The following is a 21878-nucleotide window of genomic DNA, read 5'->3' on the forward strand; positions in this document are numbered from 1 at the left end:
ATCATCATGTTCACATTATGATTGATAGCTTTCCTTTTATGGAAAAATCAACGGTTAGTGAGAAGAAAAAGAAGATGAAAAAAATGATAATAAATAGTTTTTTGTGCAAAAAACAATCGGTGTGTGCAAACAAACACATATAATCTTCCGCACACTACACAAGCGAGTATAATTTTTGATTCGTTTATTTACTTCAAAAAGAGAAAAAAAAAAAGAAAAACAAAACAAATATTTTCAGTATTTCCTGTGTGTCATCATTTTTCGAACATTTTATGCGATAGCAGCAACAAAAGTAATAAACTTGAGGTGTGTTATAGACTATATATGATGCTAATTTTATGTACACTGCTCTTGTATTCTCTTCTCTTTTTCTTCATTTCTGTGCAATTTTTTTTCCTTTCCGTTTATTGTCGTCACTAGTTTTAATTTGTCAATTAAACATACATACACAAATTCACACTAGATTTCGTAAAAACATCTTCTTTTTAAAAAAAATTTCATGCATTCATAATATCCGACGAAAAGAAAAGTCATTTTTATTGAATGTATACAAATATTAAAGAACATCAGAAAAATTGACCAGAAGAGAAACTGAATCATTCCAATTGCCTTCAACTTTCTACTGAACAGCTTGTGCGATTACTTTGTATGTGTATATGATTTGATTACACACCACCGTCTTTGTCACCCGATGCATTTCATTTTTGATACAAACAAAATTCAACCTCAAATTATCAAGGATATTCTACCTTTTCGTCGTTTGATTTTTCTACTTTGGCTAAGAAAATTTTAGTATTTTTTTTTTTTCGCTTGAATTTTGAATTTAGTCCGTCAATCACACACCAAATACCATATACACATTCTATTTTCAATACACTACTTGGTCACACAGAATTTTTAATAAAACTTTTTTTTTTTTGAATTGTTTTCACGGGAATGCAAACATATCACAAAAACAAACATTTGATTTTTTATTTAAAATGCAAATTATAATAAAATCAAAATTTAAATGTGTTTATTAATAATATTACTTTTTCTTGTTATTTTTGTTATTGTCAGACTCTTGTTTCTGTGTTTATGGTGTTGGTGGTACTACTGCTGTATAAATGGCTTTTACGCTATACATTAGAATAACTTTTTTTTCTCCCTTCGTCTCTTATTTGCTTTCGGATTTAGTTTTCTTACATTGATTCTCACACACAAACACAACTAACGCGTTTGAAAGCATAATGAAAGAGGTAACCGTACAGTAAGTGTGTGTTATGTGTTTCTTATTATATTATGGTGTATGTGTATGTATCTGCGTGCGTATTTTGTCAACGTTTGTGTATGTGTTGAGCATAGAGGTTAGGTACTTAGTACTCTTCATCGCTTGTTTGATTGACGACTATTCCGTAACATCCCGTAACATAATCGGCGCTAGAATTAAAGTACAAACGGGGTCATTTGATTTTACTAGTTTTGGAATTAAAACAAATCTTTTTTCAAGCAAAATCAATTCACAAGAAGAAATGTAATTTTATGAATTCCATCTATTCTTCTGAATTGAAAGAAAATAAATTGCAATTTTAAAAATGTTTGCATAAAATTTGAATCAATATACTTTATACTGTGTACTTCATTATACTTACTAAAGATGCACTCTTCGTTTAGTACAATAATGGCTTTTAGAACATTTTTCACAGAATGTCATTTATACTTAAAAAAATTATCATCAAAGCGAATAAGTAAATTCATTAATTCTTTTTTCTTCTCATTTTAATACAATAATTTCAGTCAATATAAATTGGTGTCCTTAGCTTTAGTTCGAAGCCAAAATTTGTATTTGTATGTGTATGTGGGTGCGCGTGTGTGTATGTGTGTGTGTGTTTTTATGTTGAAAATTGTACAAATATTAAGTAATATTACTTATATACAACTTCACATCGTTCGAATGACATTTCTAGTGTATAGGATCCGATTATTATAACGCAAATAAAGAAAACATTGAACATTCTTGTATTGTTTATTATTGAGTTTTATCATTCAAAGCATGTTCACCACTGTGTGATCATTTTTATTTTTGTTTTTGAACATTGGACACAAATTGTAAAAAGAGCGATACAAAAATTATTATAAATTTCATATTTAAATGTGCCCACAATCGTTTCAACAATGTTATCATTTTTGCGAAGCAAATCGTCAGAGGCAACCGTCAATAAAATCGTCAATGGCACAAAAGACTTATCTCTTGAAGTGGACGAAACACGCATAGACGTAGTAGATATGCAATCAAAATTAAATGAACCGAACAACGATGTGAGAGCTTCACTCAAATCACTTGGCTATAAAAATGAGACCGAACTAAGAGAAACAATCTATGGTTTGTTAAATATGTTCATTTTGTTGAATTACATTACATAAAAGATTTACGCTTAAATTATATCATGTCTTACCGACAGATATTTTACGAACAATTCGAGATCCCGAAAAACCATCAACGCTCGAAGACCTTAAAGTTGTTTACGAAGAAGGTATTTTTGTGCAGCCACCAACAAGCGATAACGTTCAAGTGGTAAATAAACGAATTTTTTTGGTCATATTTGATTTTATTTGAATTCCATAACCATTTCAAAATTTAGGTTCGAATTGAATTCAATCCAACGGTACCACATTGTTCATTGGCCACACTAATCGGTTTATGCTTACGGATAAAAATTGAACGAAATATTCAACATAAACTAAAACTTGACATTTATATAAAGAAAGGTGCACACTCAACAGAAGATGAAAGTGAGTTAAGACTTCTTCAAATTCGTTGTTTTTCTAATTAGATCTGATCGACATTTTTTTTTGTGTCTTTTTGTGCACAGTTAATAAACAAATAAACGACAAAGAACGTATTGCTGCGGCCATGGAGAATCCAAATTTGAAGAATTTGGTCGAGGAATGCATTCGAGAGGAACAATAGCATGGAAATTAAATAGTAATTCGACGATTAAATGTATTTTGTAGGAAAGACAATCGAACGTCAATGGAGTACTTAAAATTTGTAAAATATTATCATGATTGTTATCGTTACAGAGACAAATATTTGAAAAAAAAATGTTTTTTTTTTATTAGCATTGACTTTTCTTAATTTTACACGATAAGGCATATTTTATATATGGAAGTAAAAAAATAAATATAAAAAATGGAATCCTAGTTTGAAAAGATAATAATACAAAACCAAAAAGCGCGGCTCTCTCAATTCAATCATATGTTATGTTGTCGCATATTGATTCAACTCATTTAACACAAGATGGAGCCTTCATAAGAGTTTACACAATATCGGTTGTTTCAGCGCCATCACTGAAAACGAATATTTTCTTCGAAAAAAAAAAGATGAAAATAAATATAGATTTTTCATTTTCCGAGCATATTTCTTCCATTGCAGTGCAATGAATTCATAAATATTACAAATATTTGTCAGTGCATTTGTTGCTCAGATTGATAATGTTCCAATTGGCGGTAGAATGTATGATTGTCATTCATAACGCAGATTCAATGGGAATTTGACGTTTCGCCTGCATACGAATCAACGCAGACGGTGATGCTACAGTTCTTACATTTGGATAACAATCTCCATTCAGCGTGGACAAGAATATTATAGTATACATATATATTTAGAATAAATCGGCCAGCATACACAACTACATGTGTGTGTGTTTACCAATACACTCAATACATCCAAGATTTACGGTGAAAACGGCAACGACGACAAAAACAACAAGAAGAAATAGAACCATTCCGGGCAAACACACGGAAAGAAATGAAAGATGGAAGATAAAAACAATTTGTTGAATTAGAATAAAACGAATTTTAATTGAAAATCTCATTTTTCATATGTTAATTTAGAGAATGGATCATTTTTGTGAATTGAATCGTATAAGTTTCATGCAGACTAGTTTCACGTTTCAAAATCGAATCACGATTTTTCAAACAAAATTTTAAAACAAAAGAATAAAATTCAAATCCAGTCCAGTGCAAATCAACATAAAAAAAAAAGAAAAATAAAAACTTTTTCTGTCAATTAATTCGTTGTCTATCGATATCACTCGAATATGAATTTATCGGAAAAGTGTTGTCCAATTAATGTTGTGCTTTAGTGCTACTCAAGAATGTATTATCAAAAAATGAAAACATTGTGATGTGCAACGCGACGATAGCAATAACAAATGCTTTGAAATTTCAACAATTTGACTAAGCAGATGAAAAAAGACATTGTGAAAATTGCGGAAAAACATCATAAGCCGGATGGTTCGTACATGTTATTGCCAAAAAAAATTATTTTTAGTTTTTTTTTTGCCACACGAGAAATTTCAAATTTTTTGCTCAATAGTAATTATCAATTAAGAACGTTTGGGTCGATTTTCAGGATTAGTGGTTGATGAGAAAAAAAAAACCAACAAAAATTACCTCATCAAGCTTAATCGTATTTTCAGTCCATTGAGAGTAACAAGTGCACAAACGACATTGATGAATGAGTCAAAGCTATAAAGTTTATCAAGATTCAGTTTCTTTGCCAATTGAATGAAATCATTGCGATATTTTGTTCTCACAATGAAATACAAAGCGTGTGAACATTTACTCTAGTTTCACATATATTTGTCGTTATATATATATAAATCTATTTCATGTCATTTGGTTAATTTAAAGTAGATGTTGCGACTACGAACATATATTTGAACAATGGAAATATGGTATGGTGTAAATAAGACTAAAAAAATGCGTAATAACATAACGGAGTCTGTGTGTCTACAAAATGCATTGTTTCAATGCATAGAATGCATCGTTATCATTGAATCAACTGATTGACCATATGAAGAAAGTCAAACATTTTGTTCTAATCCAAGCATATGGATACCATATGTAACGAAAAACCATTTACTGCGTGCAATCAATGAAACGTACAGTAGCGGTAAATCGTCGCAATATGTTTAACATTGAGGTTGCGTTGAATTATGAAATTTTTCGACTCAACTGTAGATTAAACGTTATCTAATCGGTTCAGCGTACGAAATGTGATTCTAATTCAACTGTGTATCACATACATCGTGACATACTAATTAATGTTGCAAGACATCAACCATGTTATACCACTCCATTCCATTCTATTCTTACCATAAATATCTTCCTCTAGTTACATACCAATGCGAATTGTGTTGACGTTAACCAAGCCAACGACCATTGATAATCGTAAACGTTTTTTTTTATCGTTATGAAAACGTGATCTATCAATATTTAACTTATTTAATGCTAATGAAACAAAAAAAAAACACACAAAGAAAAGAGAAGAAATTTACATGAACGCTGAATCTTTCAACCGAATAGAAAAAGATATATACATGTATATAAGATAAAAGTGGAATAATTTATATATAGCTTTGTCAACTTATATGGAAGAATACTAAAAGATGTACAGTTTTGAAATTAGAATCATTTATGTGTTAACGAACTTATGCGTAAAACGTGATTTACCAAAAAATGTGATACATTGAACTTATGTCGATTTTTGATTTAGTCATTATCAATGATAGATTAGATGTGGTATAGAATTTTAAATTACATTGAAAATCATTTGTTGTGCAACGTTTTCAATGAAATGCAAAGTGAATAACAAGAACTTTCAACAAGAATTTTCTTTCCATTCAATCGACTACGCTGAATTGAAAACAAAAGGAAAAGTGGAAAAATTATTTTGATGAAACAGTAAAACATATTAAATTCGTCATATTTCTTTGTAAATTAAGTGAAAAATAGCAACGATTACCTTCAGCAATGATATTGAACTTGATTTAATGAAGAAACATTAAACCAACCTTGAAAATGGCAGGAATGTGCCGACTGTTTCATCCGCAATAGAACAATAATAAAAAAAAATGAATAATTTAAATACTGAAAATCCGTTGAAAAGTACTGCCTAAATACTGAAACACGTTAACGAATCAACGGTTGACATGTAATATTGGTTGACAGTTTGAATGAGATAAAAACGTTTTTTCATTACTGTTCCATACATATTTACAGTCAATATTTTTCTTACTTATTTACAGCTTTATACATGATTTAAAGCTGTTGTAAATATTGCGATAAATGTTACGACCACATTTCTATGAGTAATGTACTAAAAATCTGATTTTTTTTGTAGTGAAAGCTATCTTCGCCGCAGACTTTTAAAATATACGTCGAAAAATATCAATCCGAGTGAAAATTTCGAAGCACTTATAAACGAAATAAACAATCAAATCAGATAAATTTTCAATCTATTCTTATCTCTACATATCGTGAGAATCTTCACCTTCGAACTTACCTTAAATCTGTTTGTTGTAATTGTTTTCAATACATATTTATGATGTTTTATTTATTTATTTATTTTCGTTTCAAATTAGGGTCTATAAAGAAGAGCCGGATGAGAATGGGAGAATGAATGAGATCTTCAAAAAACGCCATAATGTATTTTTTTTAAATGAGTAGTAAGGAGAAATCGGTTGTTTTTGCAAACAGTGACAACCAATTGAAAACGAGTACATGCACCAAGGAGTCAATTAGAATTTATTGTCAATTTGAATGATTAATACAACAGCAACGGTACAAATTACACAATTTAAATAGCGATACAATATTTTGCTCAACAAAAGGAGAGAATACAAGACAATTTTAATACGGATCACGTGAAACTACAAGGAATTCATTAAATATGCGCTTCGTCTATAGAAATCGAAAACTTGCCTTATTTGGCATGTTTTTCCTATTTGGAGCTATGATGATATTGATTAAATTCACTGAATTTAGTCCAACATGTTTGTTTAAGGAAGATTCTCAACAAGGGCCAATCATGGTTCGCGATCAGGTATTGAACGATTGCTTTGAAATAAAATAAAATTTATCCATTTACAATACTAACTTGTAAATTTATTATGAATTGCGATGTACAGAAGTTCATATTGGGAAACGATAAACATTATTATCCATACCATCGGCAAATGCCATTAATTTTCATTGGCGGTGTTCCTCGTTCGGGTACAACTTTGATGCGTGCCATGCTTGATGCCCATCCAGATGTCAGGTAATAAATTAAAATTAAACACGTATTTCTCGCAGATATTTATATAGTTTTTTATTTAAAAAAAAAAAAAACTTAAGATGTGGACAGGAAACGCGAGTCATTCCGCGAATATTACAACTACGATCTCACTGGTTAAAATCGGAGAAGGAAAGTTTACGTTTAGAAGAAGCGGGTATAACAAAAGAGGTGATTTAGCATATAATAAAATCTTGAATCATATTATTTTTTCCAACTCATTGAATAACGTTTTTATTTTACAGGTGCTGAACAGTGCCATAGCTCAGTTCTGCCTGGAAATTATTGCAAAGCACGGTGATGCCGCACAAAGACTATGCAACAAAGATCCACTCACACTTAAAATGGGTTCTTACGTCATTGAACTTTTTCCAAACGTAAGTAAATCATAAATGATTATCTAAAAAAAACCTCTATGATCACGGCAATTTTTATTTTTTCAGGCGAAATTTTTATTCATGGTTAGAGATGGACGCGCGACAGTAAACTCAATTATTTCACGTAAAGTTACAATAACCGGTTTTGATTTAACGAGCTATCGTCAGTGCATGACCAAATGGAATCATGCCATCGAGACAATGCATAATCAATGCAAAGAAATTGGGGGCGAAAGATGCATGATGGTATGAATACACAATATAGTATTCAATTTTAGATTGGATTTAAAACATTGGATTTAATTTTATTTTTGCACACAACAAAAGGTCTACTATGAACAACTCGTGCTACATCCAGAAGAATGGATGCGAAAAATTTTAAAATTTTTGGACATTCCGTGGAATGACTCAGTTTTACATCATGAAGAGTTTATCAATAAACCGAACGGTGTATCATTGTCAAAGTAAATATCTACAATGTGCATTGAAAAAAAGATGGCCGCAAGCTAAACGTTTACATTTCATTTTTTGCATATTTCCCATCCAGAGTTGAGCGTTCATCCGATCAAGTCATTAAGCCTGTTAATTTAGAAGCTCTATCCAAGTGGGTTGGTCACATTCCAGAAGATGTTGTACGTGATATGGCTGATATTGCACCGATGCTATCTGTTTTGGGCTATGATCCGTATGCAAATCCACCAGACTATGGTAAAGCCGACTCTTGGGTGAAAATAAACACTCTGAAGGTATGAAAATCATAGAAAAAATGCACATATTTTTTTTAACATTCAATTTTGTTTGGCTCACCGAAAACAGGTTAAGGCTGATGAAAAACTTTGGCAAAATCGTGCCAATCAAATATTGCAGCGAAATGATTTTGCCGATGAAACTTCGAATTTAGAAGACACTGATTCACCGGATGGTGCTGGCCAAGGTGCAAATAATGAAGTTCACAGTCGACATAATAATCCAGATCTGGAACAAACATGATATCAAATCCAACGAAGAACACACAAAAATTGAATCATTGAGCTCGTTATTCATGTATTCTCAAATGTCTTGCAATAATCGTTTATTGAATGGACAAGAACCAAAGATTCGACAGCTAAGGTTCAATTCTCTCTCTCTTTCTTTATATATATATTCATGTATATGTATAGAACAAGCGATCCAAATTAATTATTTTGAATCAATGCATTTTGGGACGAATGTAAATTTTTTTTTTTCTCGGACAATTAACTTAATTTATTTTAGTTTACTTCAGATAATTTATGAGATATTAAAATGCCAGGATAACAGATTTGCAGCTTCTACAATATATTAATTAATGTGAATTTATTTATCATGAACCGACCATTTTTTGGAGTATGAATTAAATTCGATAACACTTTGATTCAATTAACTCTCAGCTGCACCCGTTTTTTTCCCGTGCCGATGAGAATCAGTATAGTTTTGCATTTAAAGCACAAAGTTTAATGGCATTTAAAACATAGGACGAAATTCGGTTGGTTCGTGATTTTTTATATTAAAATTTATTTATAATTGAACTATTTTTTCAAAATGAAGATGAACAAAATGAATTAGTTTCAAATCAAATCACTGTAAATATTTTCTGAAAAATACTGCGTTTTTTCGAAATCTATATATAAAGATAAAACATAAAAGAATCGAAAAATATAAGCATGATATTTATTTACTTATTTTAATGTGACATTTATTTAAGAATTGGTAAAAAAAAGCAAACGAAAATGGCGACAAACATTTGACTGAAATAATAAAAAATCATAATATCAAAATCCATAATTTGAGTAGATAAAAAATGGCCACTTATTGCATACCGTTTAAAAAGAAAGAGTTAAGTGAAATGTGTTAAATCTCTTATTCCGTTTGTGCTCTGAACAATTTTCAAAACAGTTTGAATATTCACCAATACAATAGTTTAGTTTGATTTGAAAAAGCTTTATCAGGGATTGATTGCAGTTTGAACAAATAATTTTTAAATTTATTTGGTTTCACTTTCATATGGAACTTATGGGAATCAAGAGTCCTCAATATTGATTGCTGGACTAAAATCGAATTGATGATGACTGGTGATGATACTTAATAACAGTGATACGATCGCGAATTTATTTGTTACAAATACATACTGCCCTACAAAAAAAAAACAATAACATCTCATTTCGAAATTATTGCATTTTTTATTCGATTTACTAATTAAACGTTTCGTCATATATTCTTTCTTTCAAAAAGATTAAAAATGAAGAAAAAAATCACAAATTTTTTTGTTAATTTAAAAAAGAATAAGAAAAACTTTCTTCAACACATTTTTTGTGCGAAAATCAGAAGGTGAGTAGCAAATGAGGTAGTTTCTAGAGGTAGATACGGTTTGATAACGTCGAATTTGTTTGAAAAGCTGGGCAGACTGAAAATTTCAGGGGTAAATATGGGGACTAATTTCCTTGAAAACTCAAAAAACCCTTGAAAAATGAGAAAAATTCTATCCAAAATCGTGAATTTTGTAAAGAGTGATGCGAAGATTTGATGCCTCAGGGAGGAATAATTTCCCCTCCCCTTATTTGCCCAGCTATGATGAGGTCCAATGATATTTTTTTGAAAAGTTTCTTACATTCACTCGGTTCAAGGTGTAGAATGCAAATGTAATGTTCTATCTTCAATGTAACCCAATTGCAGAAATATGGCACAAGGATTTAATGAAAAGATTGCTACGCGTTGGTCGGCGGATATCGACACTTTTGGTTTTCAATTGAGTTTTTTTTTTTGCAACTTTGTTTCCTAAATCACTTTTATTCAGCGCAAAATCGATTGATTGAGAAAAATTGAAGCCAAACGTACGTACAACAAACATCAATTCGAAAGAAGAAAAATGGCTACTGCTCCCGCAAACATTTACCAGTTCAAAATTACTTTGAAAGATATAAAACCAAAAATTTGGCGACGCATTCAAGTGGTAGAAAAGTACAGTTTCTATGATTTGCATGTGGCAATTCTAGGCGCTATGGGATGGAACGGTGGTTATTTGCACGATTTCACTATAAAAAATCCCACAACTGGAAAAGAGGAATTCATTGGTACACCGCCCGATGATCGATTTACATTTGGAATTGAGCGCAAAGTCATTTCTGAGAAGAATGCGAAAATTGCCCAATATTTTGTAGCTGCTAAGGCAAAAGCAATGTACGAATACGAAATACTCTTCGAAAAGATAATATCGCCAGAAGCGGACGTCAAGTATTCACGATGTGTAGCTGGTAAGCGTGCTTGTCCACCAGATGATTATTTTCTAAACGACTTTTTTATTTTATTCCCGATTTTTTTTTATTCAACTCTGTCAACACAGAATAGAAACTTCAAGATTTCTAACAACATCAAGCACACAAAATCATGGTTAAAATTAGTAGTTCCGCATCTATGTTTGGGCGTATTATCATTTACATTTGTATTAACTTTTTAATCAGTTCAGGTGTTTCAATGCTTCCGATTTCCGCTAGTTCATCGAAGTATTCTGATTGTTCATCCCACCGATACTTATGTGGGAACCGGTGCGATTTAGTACTCATTTCCATATCCGCATACATTTCAGATTTTAATGGCAGTTTTTTTTCTCCATTGACGAATTTCATTGCAAATTGCACCTATTTTTGTGAAACTTACAATTATTTTAATGTTTTTCGTTAAAAATGAATGCAAAACGATAGATACCTGAAAATCGTAGGATATAAAGCTTATCGTATCGGATAATACGCCGATGAAAACCATTGAAGGATGTTCTATGTTGAAAATTTGTTTATAAAGTGGTGAAACTGAATTATTATTCACACGGATGCCTGTATCAACGCTCAACATTGGATATGAATAGTTGTAACCTGAAATTTTGATTTTATTCGATTTTATTTCTTATTTATTTTGCCCAGTTGCACAAAATACCCGTTGCAAAGATGACGACAGAAAATGTTTCATTGGTGCCATCAATGAATTCAGCTTCAGTCGATGTGAAACGCTTTACAGCATATTGGTATTTATTCCTCGAGTTTTGCAAATAATCAAGACGCATTTCACGCTCTTCCTCGGTTTGATTGTAATCCATGCGGTGTCCACTCAATGTAGTTCGATTTGCAACCTCTTCCAATAGTCTATCTATATCCCTTCCACTAGCCCCGTCTCCAATAATAAGAACACTTTCATCTATAAATATTATAATAAAATGCAAAAGTTCAAAACGATATTCAATATTTAACACGTAAATTTTGTTATTATTTATGAATAAAACTCACTTCGGAATGTTTCGGGTGTACGAAAGTCGTGGCTGTGAAGCATTTTTCCCTCGAATTCGTCCATGCCCGGAATGGTGGGGTAGTATGGCGAAGAGAAATGTCCATTGCAAACGAAAACATAGTCATAAACAAATGTTTGGAATCGATCGTTTGGCAAATCCTTAACGATTACTTCCCATTTATCGTCTTCGATGGGAAGAACTCGAACAACCAAATGATTCAATTTTATGTGCTTTTTGATATCAAATTGATCGGCATACGAATGCATGTATTTTAGAATCACGGGTTGTGGTGGATGTTCCTCGGTTTTATTCGGATAGGGAAAATTTGGGTATACCATATACGATGATGGAACATTTGCGCTAAATTGAAATAATAATAAAATGTTAATATTCTTCGATATAAATGGATTACAAAATATGTATTATGATGATATTAACCTTAAACCCTTATATGCCGGCGAATGAACTTTCAAGCCATATTTATTTTTGTCGGTTTGATTTGTGTAAAACCATATACCGCCAATATCTTCACTCTGTTCGAAAACGGTAACATTGTGTCCATGATCAAGTAAATGTTTCGCACTTGCGATGCCCGATACTCCGGCTCCAATAACACAAACATTTCTAACATTTGATTTAACCGATTTGTTTGTGTCATTAACGGGTGCCGCATTCATTTGATTTATAACAAATAATGCAATTAAAATCGCAACATTCATCGGATGAAAGAGCAGAAATTTTGCCATTTTTAAGCCCTTTTTCACAACCTCACAATACTTATCAATGTCAATGTCTGACTTTAACGTTTGATTGATTCAAATTGAGTGTTTTTTTCATTTCGAAATAGCTATATGTTAAGATCCGGCAGAGTTTTTATTTATTTCAATTAAGCGTACATAACCGATGTTAACTTAATAACCTAACGCGTTTACTGATAAGAAATCATATGGTTTAGTTCATTAACAAAAAAGAACATTCTAGTCAATCAAAAATGTTATCGCCAATAGAGCACCAAAAACAGCTGATTTTTACCAGATGTGAGGCTTACATACGATATTTTTAATTGCTCATTTTCACTTTATTTGTTTTTACAAAATTTTAACTGATTGAATGACATAAATGGAACGTTTCTCACGCATAAGCAATAAAAAGTCTTGTAACACATGTGGCCCATGAAAGGGTATTTTTATTGTCATATTTGCATAGGTTGTAACATCCTAATATACATTTTCACATTTGCAACACTCTGATAACGCAAGTGGTGAAAGAGTGGTGTGTGATGTGTTTAATTCACATTGTTTTTTTTTTCGATTTCTGTGACTCTGAATGGTTCAAATAAAGGTCGATGAAAGAACAAACAAAACTAACAATCAAATCTTACCAACACATTCTTTTTTGATTAATCACAAAAGTATATAACGATAACCAGTGTAGTGAGATCGTTACGTTATATTGTTTTTTTTTTTTTTTTTTTGTAGTTTTGTTGCGAAATTTTGAAAAGAGAAAAGGTCCAGATTTATCATGGTAAAAATGATCAAATTAATTTACCTTCTAACATTTTTGTCATTTTGATCTGACAGTCAGCATGTTTTGTATGGTGATGTTACATTTCAATAAGTTGTGAATAGAAGTCTCGCTTTCATTCTCGGGCAATCAATTGTGTGTAGGATGACTAGTCATTCAATTTCCCTTTCAACTGATTTTGAATGTTTTGATAATCATGGAATCAACCCTCTAACCGAAATCTCCGGAGGCGAAAGAAATTGGACCCTACATAAAATTTCTAACACTGACAATGCCAATAAAAAATTTAAAACAGTTTTGGCGTTAGCTAAATACCATTAACGATAGTTTAATGGTGTTTTAGAATTTTTCATGATTTTTTTTTTAAATGCGTCATTTGGCCACATTTTTTGGAAGGCTGCCTGTAGGCCGCCCTACCGGTTAGAGAAACATCCCGTATTCCGTAAAAATGACTGGACCATTTCATTTATAATCTCAATATCATTTAATGTCTATACTAAATTAGTATTACTAATATCCAAATCAAACAACAAAAATGCAATAGAAACTGAAATCATCAAATTAATAATAATCAAACGTTCATCTATCGGAAAATGTTTTATCGTGTACGAATGAAAGAAAAAGTTCGAACTAGCTGGTTCAAATGATATGCACATATGTAATATTCATATCCGACAAACTGAAATGAGTATTCAAAAATTATCACAAGTCTGCGAAAGACCATTAAGTTTACATAGAAATCTGTAATGGCCTACTGTGAGGGCACAGCATGCACGATCATTCTTGATAATTTTCAAAACACGATGTATACATACAAAATCGAAGTACATCAAATATTGAAATAACAAGAGACGACTTAAACATTCAAGTAAAAAGAAGTGACCGGAACATTGAAGAACGAAATAAAAAACTTTGGCCAAAAATTTATGATGACAATATGTTGTTTTGATTATACAAATATACATACTTGACCCACATACGGTCTCTCAAAATCTACAACTTCAACTTATACCAAATGTTAAATAGAAATAGAATTATTACATTGATTGACGAATGATACGATTTCATTTTATAAACGTCATCGTTGATGATGATTTAATGATTCGTTTGCACAATTTCATGCGCCAATCAATTTTAAAAGTTAATGGTCTTAATGCAGTTCATTTTTCATAAAGTTTACTTTAAATGTTTGAAAGCGTGATGCTCAATTATTTTGCATCACAAGAAAAACCGTCTACAAAATGTAAATACAAACATACAAATGCTCAAATATTGATTGTCTGTATATCACTCACAGATGATTGACTGACTGAGTATCACACTCAATGCACAAACAACAGCGGAAGGATTGAATAAATATAATGGGAAAAAAGTGAAATAACAATGACATATTAAAGAAACGGCGATGATAAACACGCCAAAGAAAAAACATAACCGATTCATCGAAGGCTGATGACTTCGTTCATGAATTCAATGGAACTGAAAATAATTTATTTTCTTATCGCACTATGACCCATGCTAATGACATTGTTGACATTGCTGCAAAAGTTTTTATTAAATCGAAAAATCAGATTGTAATCAAAACTGTTGACCAAATACATAATGGTTATTGTTCGAAATAACATTTATTCGCTCAATAATTTTTTCTCATATGTTCAGTTGCTTCTTATGAAATCGCAATAAATATTCATCTTATAAACTACATTAATACTTTCTTTCGGTACTATAAATATTGAAATTTCATTTATATGGCTAAGATTATGCAAAGCTCGTTTACTTAATTTACACTGCATTACTTTCATCATCTGTGGCTGAATCTGTTAAAGATGGTTCTGTTGAAGATGGTTCTGTTGAAGATGGTTCGGTTGAAGATGCTTCGGTTGAAGACGGTTCGGTTGGAGCCGGTTCTGTTGAAGATGATTCTGCTGTGGTTTTGTTACTGATAGCAGTACTTTCTGAAGAGTCTGTACTTTCAGCATCGGTCGAACCCAAAGTGGTGGATGACGTTCCCGCTGTTGATTCACTTAACTGTACAGTCGTTGATGTTGATTCGGTTGTTGCAGCCTCGCTTGCTACGCTTGATACACTAGTTCCTTCCTGTGTTGTCTGTGTACCGTCTCGCATCTATAATTAATTTGTTTATTAATAGCCAAAAGTGGAACACTTACACATTGTATGTCCATTTTACGATCGTAAAAATGAATACTCTTCGCTATTGTAGCCTGTGATTACTTACCACGGTTGGTAATTTTGTTGAGTCAGTTTGAGGTTCATTTGCATTTGTTTCCGAATCTGGGGTGGTTGGAGTAGTGAATGATGATGTGTCTACTTTTTGAGTTGAATCTTTTTGATTGACTGTTGCTGTGGAAGCATTTGAATAATAATAAAATGAGAATAATTCAACAAAGTAACATTTTTAATTGCACCGCTTTGATTACCGGGGGGCAAATAAGTTGTTCCTGGTGAGCTTATGTGTGGAATTAACGGCAAAACATTAGTTGCAAACGGTGCTACTGGTAATTGTGTTCCTAATTTTTTTTTTAAATAATAAAATTTTAATAGAAATGCAATGCGTCCAATGGCCAAATTCTCTAACCTGGTTGTAGTTGGAATGGACTTTGACCTTGTAGATTATAATTTGGATTGGATGGTTCAAATCGATTTACAATTCCATTTGCTGGGTTAAATGTATTTGGTGGTGGAGGTCCGTATACTTGATGTGGTTGCCCAAAAACTGGTGGCTGTGTTCCTGCATATGGTGATGGAGCGAATTGAGGTCCATTGTTTGAGCCAAATGGATCGGCTGGAAATTGGTTATTTGGTGGTGCAAATTCGTTGTGTTGGTCAACTGAATTGAATCCATTCGATGGTATGAATGATGGTGCTGTTGATGATGGCCCGAAAAATTGTTGATAAGATAAAATTGGTGGTGTCTCTAATCTACCATAAATTCTGGGCGGAAATTGTGGTGCCGGACGCAATGGATTAAACGAACTGTGAAGATATCGGCTGAACGGTGCGTATACATTTTGATGTAAGCGTATTGTATCAAAAATACCAGACGTAGGATATTGTGGTGATGGTGCTATTGGTGAAGGAGATGGTGGTAGCCATGGAAGTATTGGTGTAGCTCTACCACCAAAGAAAAATGTACCAAATGGTCGACTTTGGACCTAAAATCAAAAATACTATGTCTAAACACATGAATCTCACACTTTTTAAAAATTATTCTCACCTGAATGGCAAGTGCACAGGCAATTAGAATTCTATACATGTTTGCGCGAGTCGGTTGTTATAATATGCTATCTAGAAACTGTTCACAAAAGAGTTAATTAATTTATTGAAACAATTATTCAATAATTTGTTGTTTTTTTTTCTTTTTTCACTCAATCAGTCAATTACAGTCACCAAGAATGTTTATTTGTTGAATCGACCGAATGAAATTTCGTTTTTATTAAAGCCAAAATGTAAATGATCTTATTATACACACTTCAATCTCGATGTTTTTTTTTTAAATTCAAACTGTCATCACATAGCACACTCAAAATTTAAACTGTTCGTTAGCAGCTCGGCCAGATCGTTTATATACAATTTCGGTCTCTATGCAAACCAATATACGAACCAACACGCATACACACACACACACACACACACACACACACACACACACGCAATGAAGATATGGATGGGATTGGTTCTCTGCAAGAGTATCTCAACATCTCTCCAAATCACTTTTTCTTATTCTCTTCCATCGTTTTTCACTTGTTTAAGACGATGGTCGTGTATATTGAAGATTGCATGTAAACAAATCTCCACGCACTTGCGAATAAGTGTGAAAACAAATAGCAAGATTTTTATGTTAAGTTTGAGGTTTATTGTTTAGACAAACCGTTACTACCATATTTAATGATATTTCAGCGGCAGTTGTTTAAAATGCTAAAATTTCTTTTCAACATGATGATTCATTCCTATGTACATGCTTACGGGGTAATCGACATGTAGATGTAACAATGACACATGATTGATACAGTATTTTTTTGAAGATTTTATCATCGAAGGTGATGTGTAATTTGTGAATGTCGTCCACGTGAAGTCGGCAGAAAACAGCAAAGTAACAACAAAAAAAAAATGAAAGAAATGAAAAGAAAAAGTATGGTATTGCGATTTTATCGCTTATGTGTACGAAGCTATGTGATGCCCATACAGAATAATTGTTTAGATTTTTTTTTCGTTTCAGAGCGTTCGCATTTGCACACGATTCGTCATTGTTATACAAAAGTTCGACGAAACGAGTAGGTCTTATTTATGTAGAAAAGTCACAGCGATAATTTCAAATAATATACAAATTGAATATTATGAATGGCTGAATGATGGAGTAGGACGGCATAGAATGTCAACGAACAAATTAAAGCATCTCAAACAGAAGAGAAAAGAACTTAAATGATCTTATGACTAAACATATCAACACAATAAATGTTCAAGACCTATTATCGTTTCGAATGCATTTCGATTTATCGATTTAAAATATACAAATTAGAATATGAAATCAATACTCGCAGCGCTTAGATTTTATTTTTGGTTTTTAAATTCGGTATTCAACGGCTTTTCAAGAGATCAAAGACCGGTCTTATGGATCAACGGAAAAATTAGTAAATGAGATCCCACGTAAATAAAGTGTGTCAGCTACATATGGTGCTGCAAGACAACATACTAATCAAACGAAAGAATAAACATTTTGCCTAATTACATTCAAATTCTAAAGAAGCTATAGACAGCCAAACGTATATCATTTGTTGTTGTTGTTTTTGTTTGTCTGAATTCAACGCCAGATTTACTGCTCTGCTGCTCTTTTTTCCCGTTTTTTCCCTTCTTCCTAATAAGAATAAATAATCAATTTTATAGTTACATAACTCAGGTCTGTGACCGACGACTCTTTAAACTTAACTGTTTTGTAAAATTTATTGTTAATATGCCGGGTTTTTTTTACTATCTGTGGAATTTTCATATAAAAATGTAATTTCAATTCTATGCGCTCCAAGAAGACAGATAAACAACATCTAAACTCATATCAAATCACAAGCTATTCGTGACTGCGGATGGTTAGTGAATGTGAAGAATGTAAAGAAAAATACATTGTTTTAAAACATTTTCACTCCGGACATATTCCATTTTTGGTATTTAAAATCACATTTGGTTGTTTAAAGAAATGACGGCAGATAATTTCACAATCGCGTTCTACCATACACCTTGTACAACTTAACTACCGTTATTTAAATGTATGCCAATGTAAGAATTGGAACTGAGTTATTTCAATAACTTAAAATTATGTAAACAACTCATCCGATGACTAAATCATTTACATTGGCTTCGTCAGAAGGTACTTTTGATGTGTAAACATGTATTCAATTTACGGAAATTCTACAGACTGTTCATACAAGACTCAAGTCATCTGAATGAAAATATTAAAAGAAATTATGACATTTTGTAGTTTGATCTAAATGCTGGCCGAAACAATAACCGAATCAATGCAATGAAATCAGTATATATTTACAAATGATTGACTTTTTTGACTATTTTTTTGTCTTATTGTAGCGATCACGTCTTATGCGGCGGACGAACAAATGAAAGTGTATTCCAATGGATTGTTTCAATTCTAGTATATTTGAAGTTTATGTCTCATAAATGTGTTGTCGCAAAGATATTTTATGTATTCACACTTAACAAGTAAAAAACAGTGAACGGATTGATTTGTTTGAAGTCACACATTTCATTTCACTGACCCAATTCTCTTAATCTTGTTGTAAATGGTTAAAGTAAATTTTGGACAACAATAAGGCGATTGAGATTACTTAGTTGTTTCTGTGCATACTGCTTTCATTTTCATTCTTGGCAAATTATTCATGCAAAAATGAAAGTCTAAATAAACTAGAAAGTATCATGCAGAAATATCGCTATAAAACGCCTGGCATAGGATGTCGGAACTATGATGATTTTGATTATATTCATTGAAATCATGTCTAACATGAATTAAGAAGAAGATTAAACAAACAAGGGTCTATCAGGATTGATCGATAGAGTTTTTCTTTAATATTTAAAAATGCAGTAACTCCAATTTCCGATTTACATTTCATATTTGAAAATATAAAAAATTAACTTACGCGACCGAAATCTGTGGTGGAAAAAGGACCAAAAGTAGCCAATGATAAAAATTCTATGACAAAACTACTTATCTAAAATATTTTAAATTTGAATTGAAACCTTTCAGGTGCTGTATAATTTCTATCGGCTATATGATTGAAGCCGTGCACATTTGAATCTCGACACAATTTGAATAAATGGGAATTTTTTGAAAAGCTGAACACTTTCTTGCACTTTAAAAATGACAAACTTTTTGAAATCACACAAAAACATTTTGAACACTTCGAGAACACATAAACTGTACACACGAATGGAATTTTCAATAAAAAATGAAAAATCGTTACAAATGTACCAGGATGCCTTTCGTGGCTTGTTTTAACGGCGCTAAATAAATTAGAATGTTTCAATATTTCAAATGCAAAGTCACTCTGCAAACAATTCTGTGCTCGATTGAAAACAAGCTGGAAAAATCATAAACTTCAAAAATTGTGTTCTTAAAAAATGATTCAATTTCGTAAATGATATACGTACATTGGTGGCATTATTTATAGTTATGTATGTTAAAATTTACGTAAAATCCAAATATATATTATTTCAGCCAAACTAAGAAAAGAAGCACCGAAAAATAGACCGACAACACTGCCAATCATTACCACACAGTCAAGATTGCTGAATGATACCTCACGCGTCAATTCGCGTGGCTCATTTGGAAGTTGATTGGTTACTGATGTTTGACCTGATATTATATAACCCTTTTTGCTCGCAATATGGGCTTTATTTTTCTCATGGATTCTGCAAGTGAGGAGTCAAAACTATGTGAAATATTTAAATCAACATTCAACAACCACAAGGAAGAGATAATATACCCAATCAAATGAACGTGCATTTCGCTACAAGGCGGAAGGCATGGTTGAACATTTCGAATATGTGTTCGAGTCGCAACTGTGGTGTTATGATCCGCAATACATTTCATTTGTTTGTAGTCGAAAGTTTTAGAATTACCAATAAAAAAAAAACGGTTGAACAAAGTTTCATAACATTATATTTTATTTCATCAGATAAATATTTGAATATTCGCACGCACTCGACTTCTTTAGACATTTATTTGGTTTAAAGAATGAATTTGACATTTGTTGTCCGAACCAGCTGTTGTCAAATGTTGATCATAACCAACAAAGTTATGCCGAAGTCATTGATCAACACGGTTTTTTTTAAATTATTTCGCAACTTTGCTAGTTATTTCACACAATTGACAAATTTAAAATGTTTAAGGTAAAAAAAATATGATTTTCTGTAAGAAGAGGAGATTCTTTGCTTAAAATCCATTTTATTCATAAAAACTGAATTAAAATTGAATTTTGTTTTTATAAATTTGTGTTTAGAATTTAGTAACACTTGTGACTGGTGGAGCATCAGGTCTTGGTAAAGCAACGGTCACCCGACTCGTTAACAATGGCTCAAAAGTGGTGATTTGTGATTTACCAACATCAAATGGTGCGAACGTAGCGGAAGAATTGGGTGAAAATGCACATTACATACCAGCCGATGTAACCTCCGAAGAAGATATCCAACGTGTGCTATCGTAAATTTCCAAAATTATGGCAAACTAAATGTATTAGTTAATTGTGCCGGCCTAATGAATGCCTATATCACATACAATTTTAATAGAAAACAGCCAAGAAATCATGAGGATTTTAAAAAAGTATTGAAGGTATGTATGAATGTATTGAATTCATGTCAGAAAAATGACTTTTTTTAATAAATGAAAAAAATATTGTTGAAATCCACAGACAAATGTTGTTGGAACTTTTAATGTGTCACGATTGTGACGGACAATGATGGATTACGGGGTGTGATTATAAATACTGCGGGCATTGAAGCATTTGATGGACTTCAAGGCCAAACTGCTACCGCAGCCGCATCGGGGGCAATCCACAGTTTAACAAAACCGATGGCGGCTGATTTAGAAGACATTGGCATTCGTGTGGTGGCGATTGCACCTGGCGTTATTGAAACACCAGTGAACGGTCAAATTTCGAAGGATGAGGTGGAGGCTTTTGTGAACGAATGTATTCCAATACTAAATCGATTTGGTCATCCAGACGAATTTGCAAAATTGGTACAAACAATTGTCGCTAATCCATACATTAATGCCACTACAATTGAATTATCCGGTGGACTTAATACCCAATTTTAATTTGTATCCAGAACGAAGATTAATTTGTTAGACCGAATAAATTACGAGAAAAAAATCGTTTCATTTATTATTTAGAAATCATCGTTTTTTTTATGGGATAAATTAATCACATTGAAATTGTTAACAGTTGAATTATCCTATAGTTTTGCGTTATGCGATATCGTAATAAATTTTTATTAGGATGATAATTATAGGTGCGTGTCGTTGCCCCCCCCCCTTATTTTGTACCAAGACGGAAGGAAGGAA

General features: G+C 32.1%; 5 protein-coding genes and 1 pseudogene across 15 annotated transcripts in view; 3 read left to right on the forward strand and 3 right to left on the reverse strand.

The window, feature by feature from the left end:
- The window catches only part of LOC116340205 (kalirin), a 33724-nt gene extending 32518 nt beyond the window's left edge, over nucleotides 1–1206 (reverse strand). For 3 of the 8 annotated variants that reach the window (XM_031766543.1, XM_031766542.1, XM_031766539.1), the window contains exon 1: nucleotides 1032–1203. The gene's annotated coding sequence lies outside the window, so the exon portion shown is untranslated. Of the gene's footprint in view, nucleotides 1–673; nucleotides 960–1031 lie in introns of those variants that run through there. The other 5 variants (XM_031766547.1, XM_031766546.1, XM_031766545.1 and 2 more) reach the window with 4 other exon arrangements.
- A 740-nt stretch (nucleotides 1207–1946) lies between these two features.
- LOC116340177 (MIP18 family protein galla-1) lies at nucleotides 1947–3104 on the forward strand. The gene is made up of 4 exons (XM_031766484.1): nucleotides 1947–2362; nucleotides 2442–2554; nucleotides 2622–2772; nucleotides 2853–3104. The coding sequence occupies exons 1-4, from the start codon at nucleotides 2155–2157 to the stop codon at nucleotides 2948–2950; spliced, it is 570 nt and encodes a 189-aa protein (XP_031622344.1). The 5' UTR covers nucleotides 1947–2154; the 3' UTR covers nucleotides 2951–3104.
- A 479-nt stretch (nucleotides 3105–3583) lies between these two features.
- Nucleotides 3584–9648, forward strand: LOC116340282 (protein-tyrosine sulfotransferase). 2 transcript variants are annotated; one of them, XM_031766703.1, is made up of 9 exons: nucleotides 3584–4278; nucleotides 6411–6871; nucleotides 6957–7087; nucleotides 7165–7273; nucleotides 7348–7479; nucleotides 7546–7725; nucleotides 7807–7943; nucleotides 8027–8225; nucleotides 8296–9648. In XM_031766703.1, exons 2-9 carry the CDS (start codon nucleotides 6719–6721, stop codon nucleotides 8467–8469), a joined length of 1215 nt encoding a protein of 404 aa, XP_031622563.1. In that variant the 5' UTR covers nucleotides 3584–4278; nucleotides 6411–6718; the 3' UTR covers nucleotides 8470–9648. The 2 variants fall into 2 exon arrangements, with proteins under 2 accessions (XP_031622563.1, XP_031622564.1); XM_031766704.1 differs by lacking the exon at nucleotides 3584–4278 and adding an exon at nucleotides 6187–6305.
- Nucleotides 9649–10806: 1158 nt separating this feature from the next.
- On the reverse strand, nucleotides 10807–12583 carry LOC116340229 (dimethylaniline monooxygenase [N-oxide-forming] 3-like). 2 transcript variants are annotated; one of them, XM_031766594.1, is made up of 5 exons: nucleotides 12212–12583; nucleotides 11772–12133; nucleotides 11425–11682; nucleotides 11200–11363; nucleotides 10807–11132 (listed from the first exon to the last, which is right to left on the reverse strand). In XM_031766594.1, exons 1-5 carry the CDS (start codon nucleotides 12517–12519, stop codon nucleotides 10929–10931), a joined length of 1296 nt encoding a protein of 431 aa, XP_031622454.1. In that variant the 5' UTR covers nucleotides 12520–12583; the 3' UTR covers nucleotides 10807–10928. The 2 variants fall into 2 exon arrangements, with proteins under 2 accessions (XP_031622454.1, XP_031622455.1); XM_031766595.1 differs by having other exon boundaries at nucleotides 10998–11146.
- A 2301-nt stretch (nucleotides 12584–14884) lies between these two features.
- On the reverse strand, nucleotides 14885–16845 carry LOC116340130 (extensin-like). 2 transcript variants are annotated; one of them, XM_031766388.1, is made up of 6 exons: nucleotides 16788–16845; nucleotides 16533–16610; nucleotides 15894–16470; nucleotides 15736–15825; nucleotides 15534–15658; nucleotides 14885–15421 (listed from the first exon to the last, which is right to left on the reverse strand). In XM_031766388.1, the coding sequence occupies exons 2-6, from the start codon at nucleotides 16569–16571 to the stop codon at nucleotides 15080–15082; spliced, it is 1173 nt and encodes a 390-aa protein (XP_031622248.1). In that variant the 5' UTR covers nucleotides 16572–16610; nucleotides 16788–16845; the 3' UTR covers nucleotides 14885–15079. The 2 variants fall into 2 exon arrangements, with proteins under 2 accessions (XP_031622248.1, XP_031622249.1); XM_031766389.1 differs by lacking the exon at nucleotides 16788–16845 and adding an exon at nucleotides 16700–16740.
- A 3761-nt stretch (nucleotides 16846–20606) lies between these two features.
- Nucleotides 20607–21870, forward strand: LOC116340303 (annotated as a pseudogene).
- Nucleotides 21871–21878: the final 8 nt, after the last annotated feature.

The sequence above is a fragment of the Contarinia nasturtii genome, unplaced genomic scaffold (assembly GCF_009176525.2).
Source record: "Contarinia nasturtii isolate CC-2019 unplaced genomic scaffold, AAFC_CNas_1.1 Cnas_scaffold_630, whole genome shotgun sequence".
In the NCBI taxonomy this organism is placed as follows: domain Eukaryota; kingdom Metazoa; phylum Arthropoda; class Insecta; order Diptera; family Cecidomyiidae; genus Contarinia; species Contarinia nasturtii.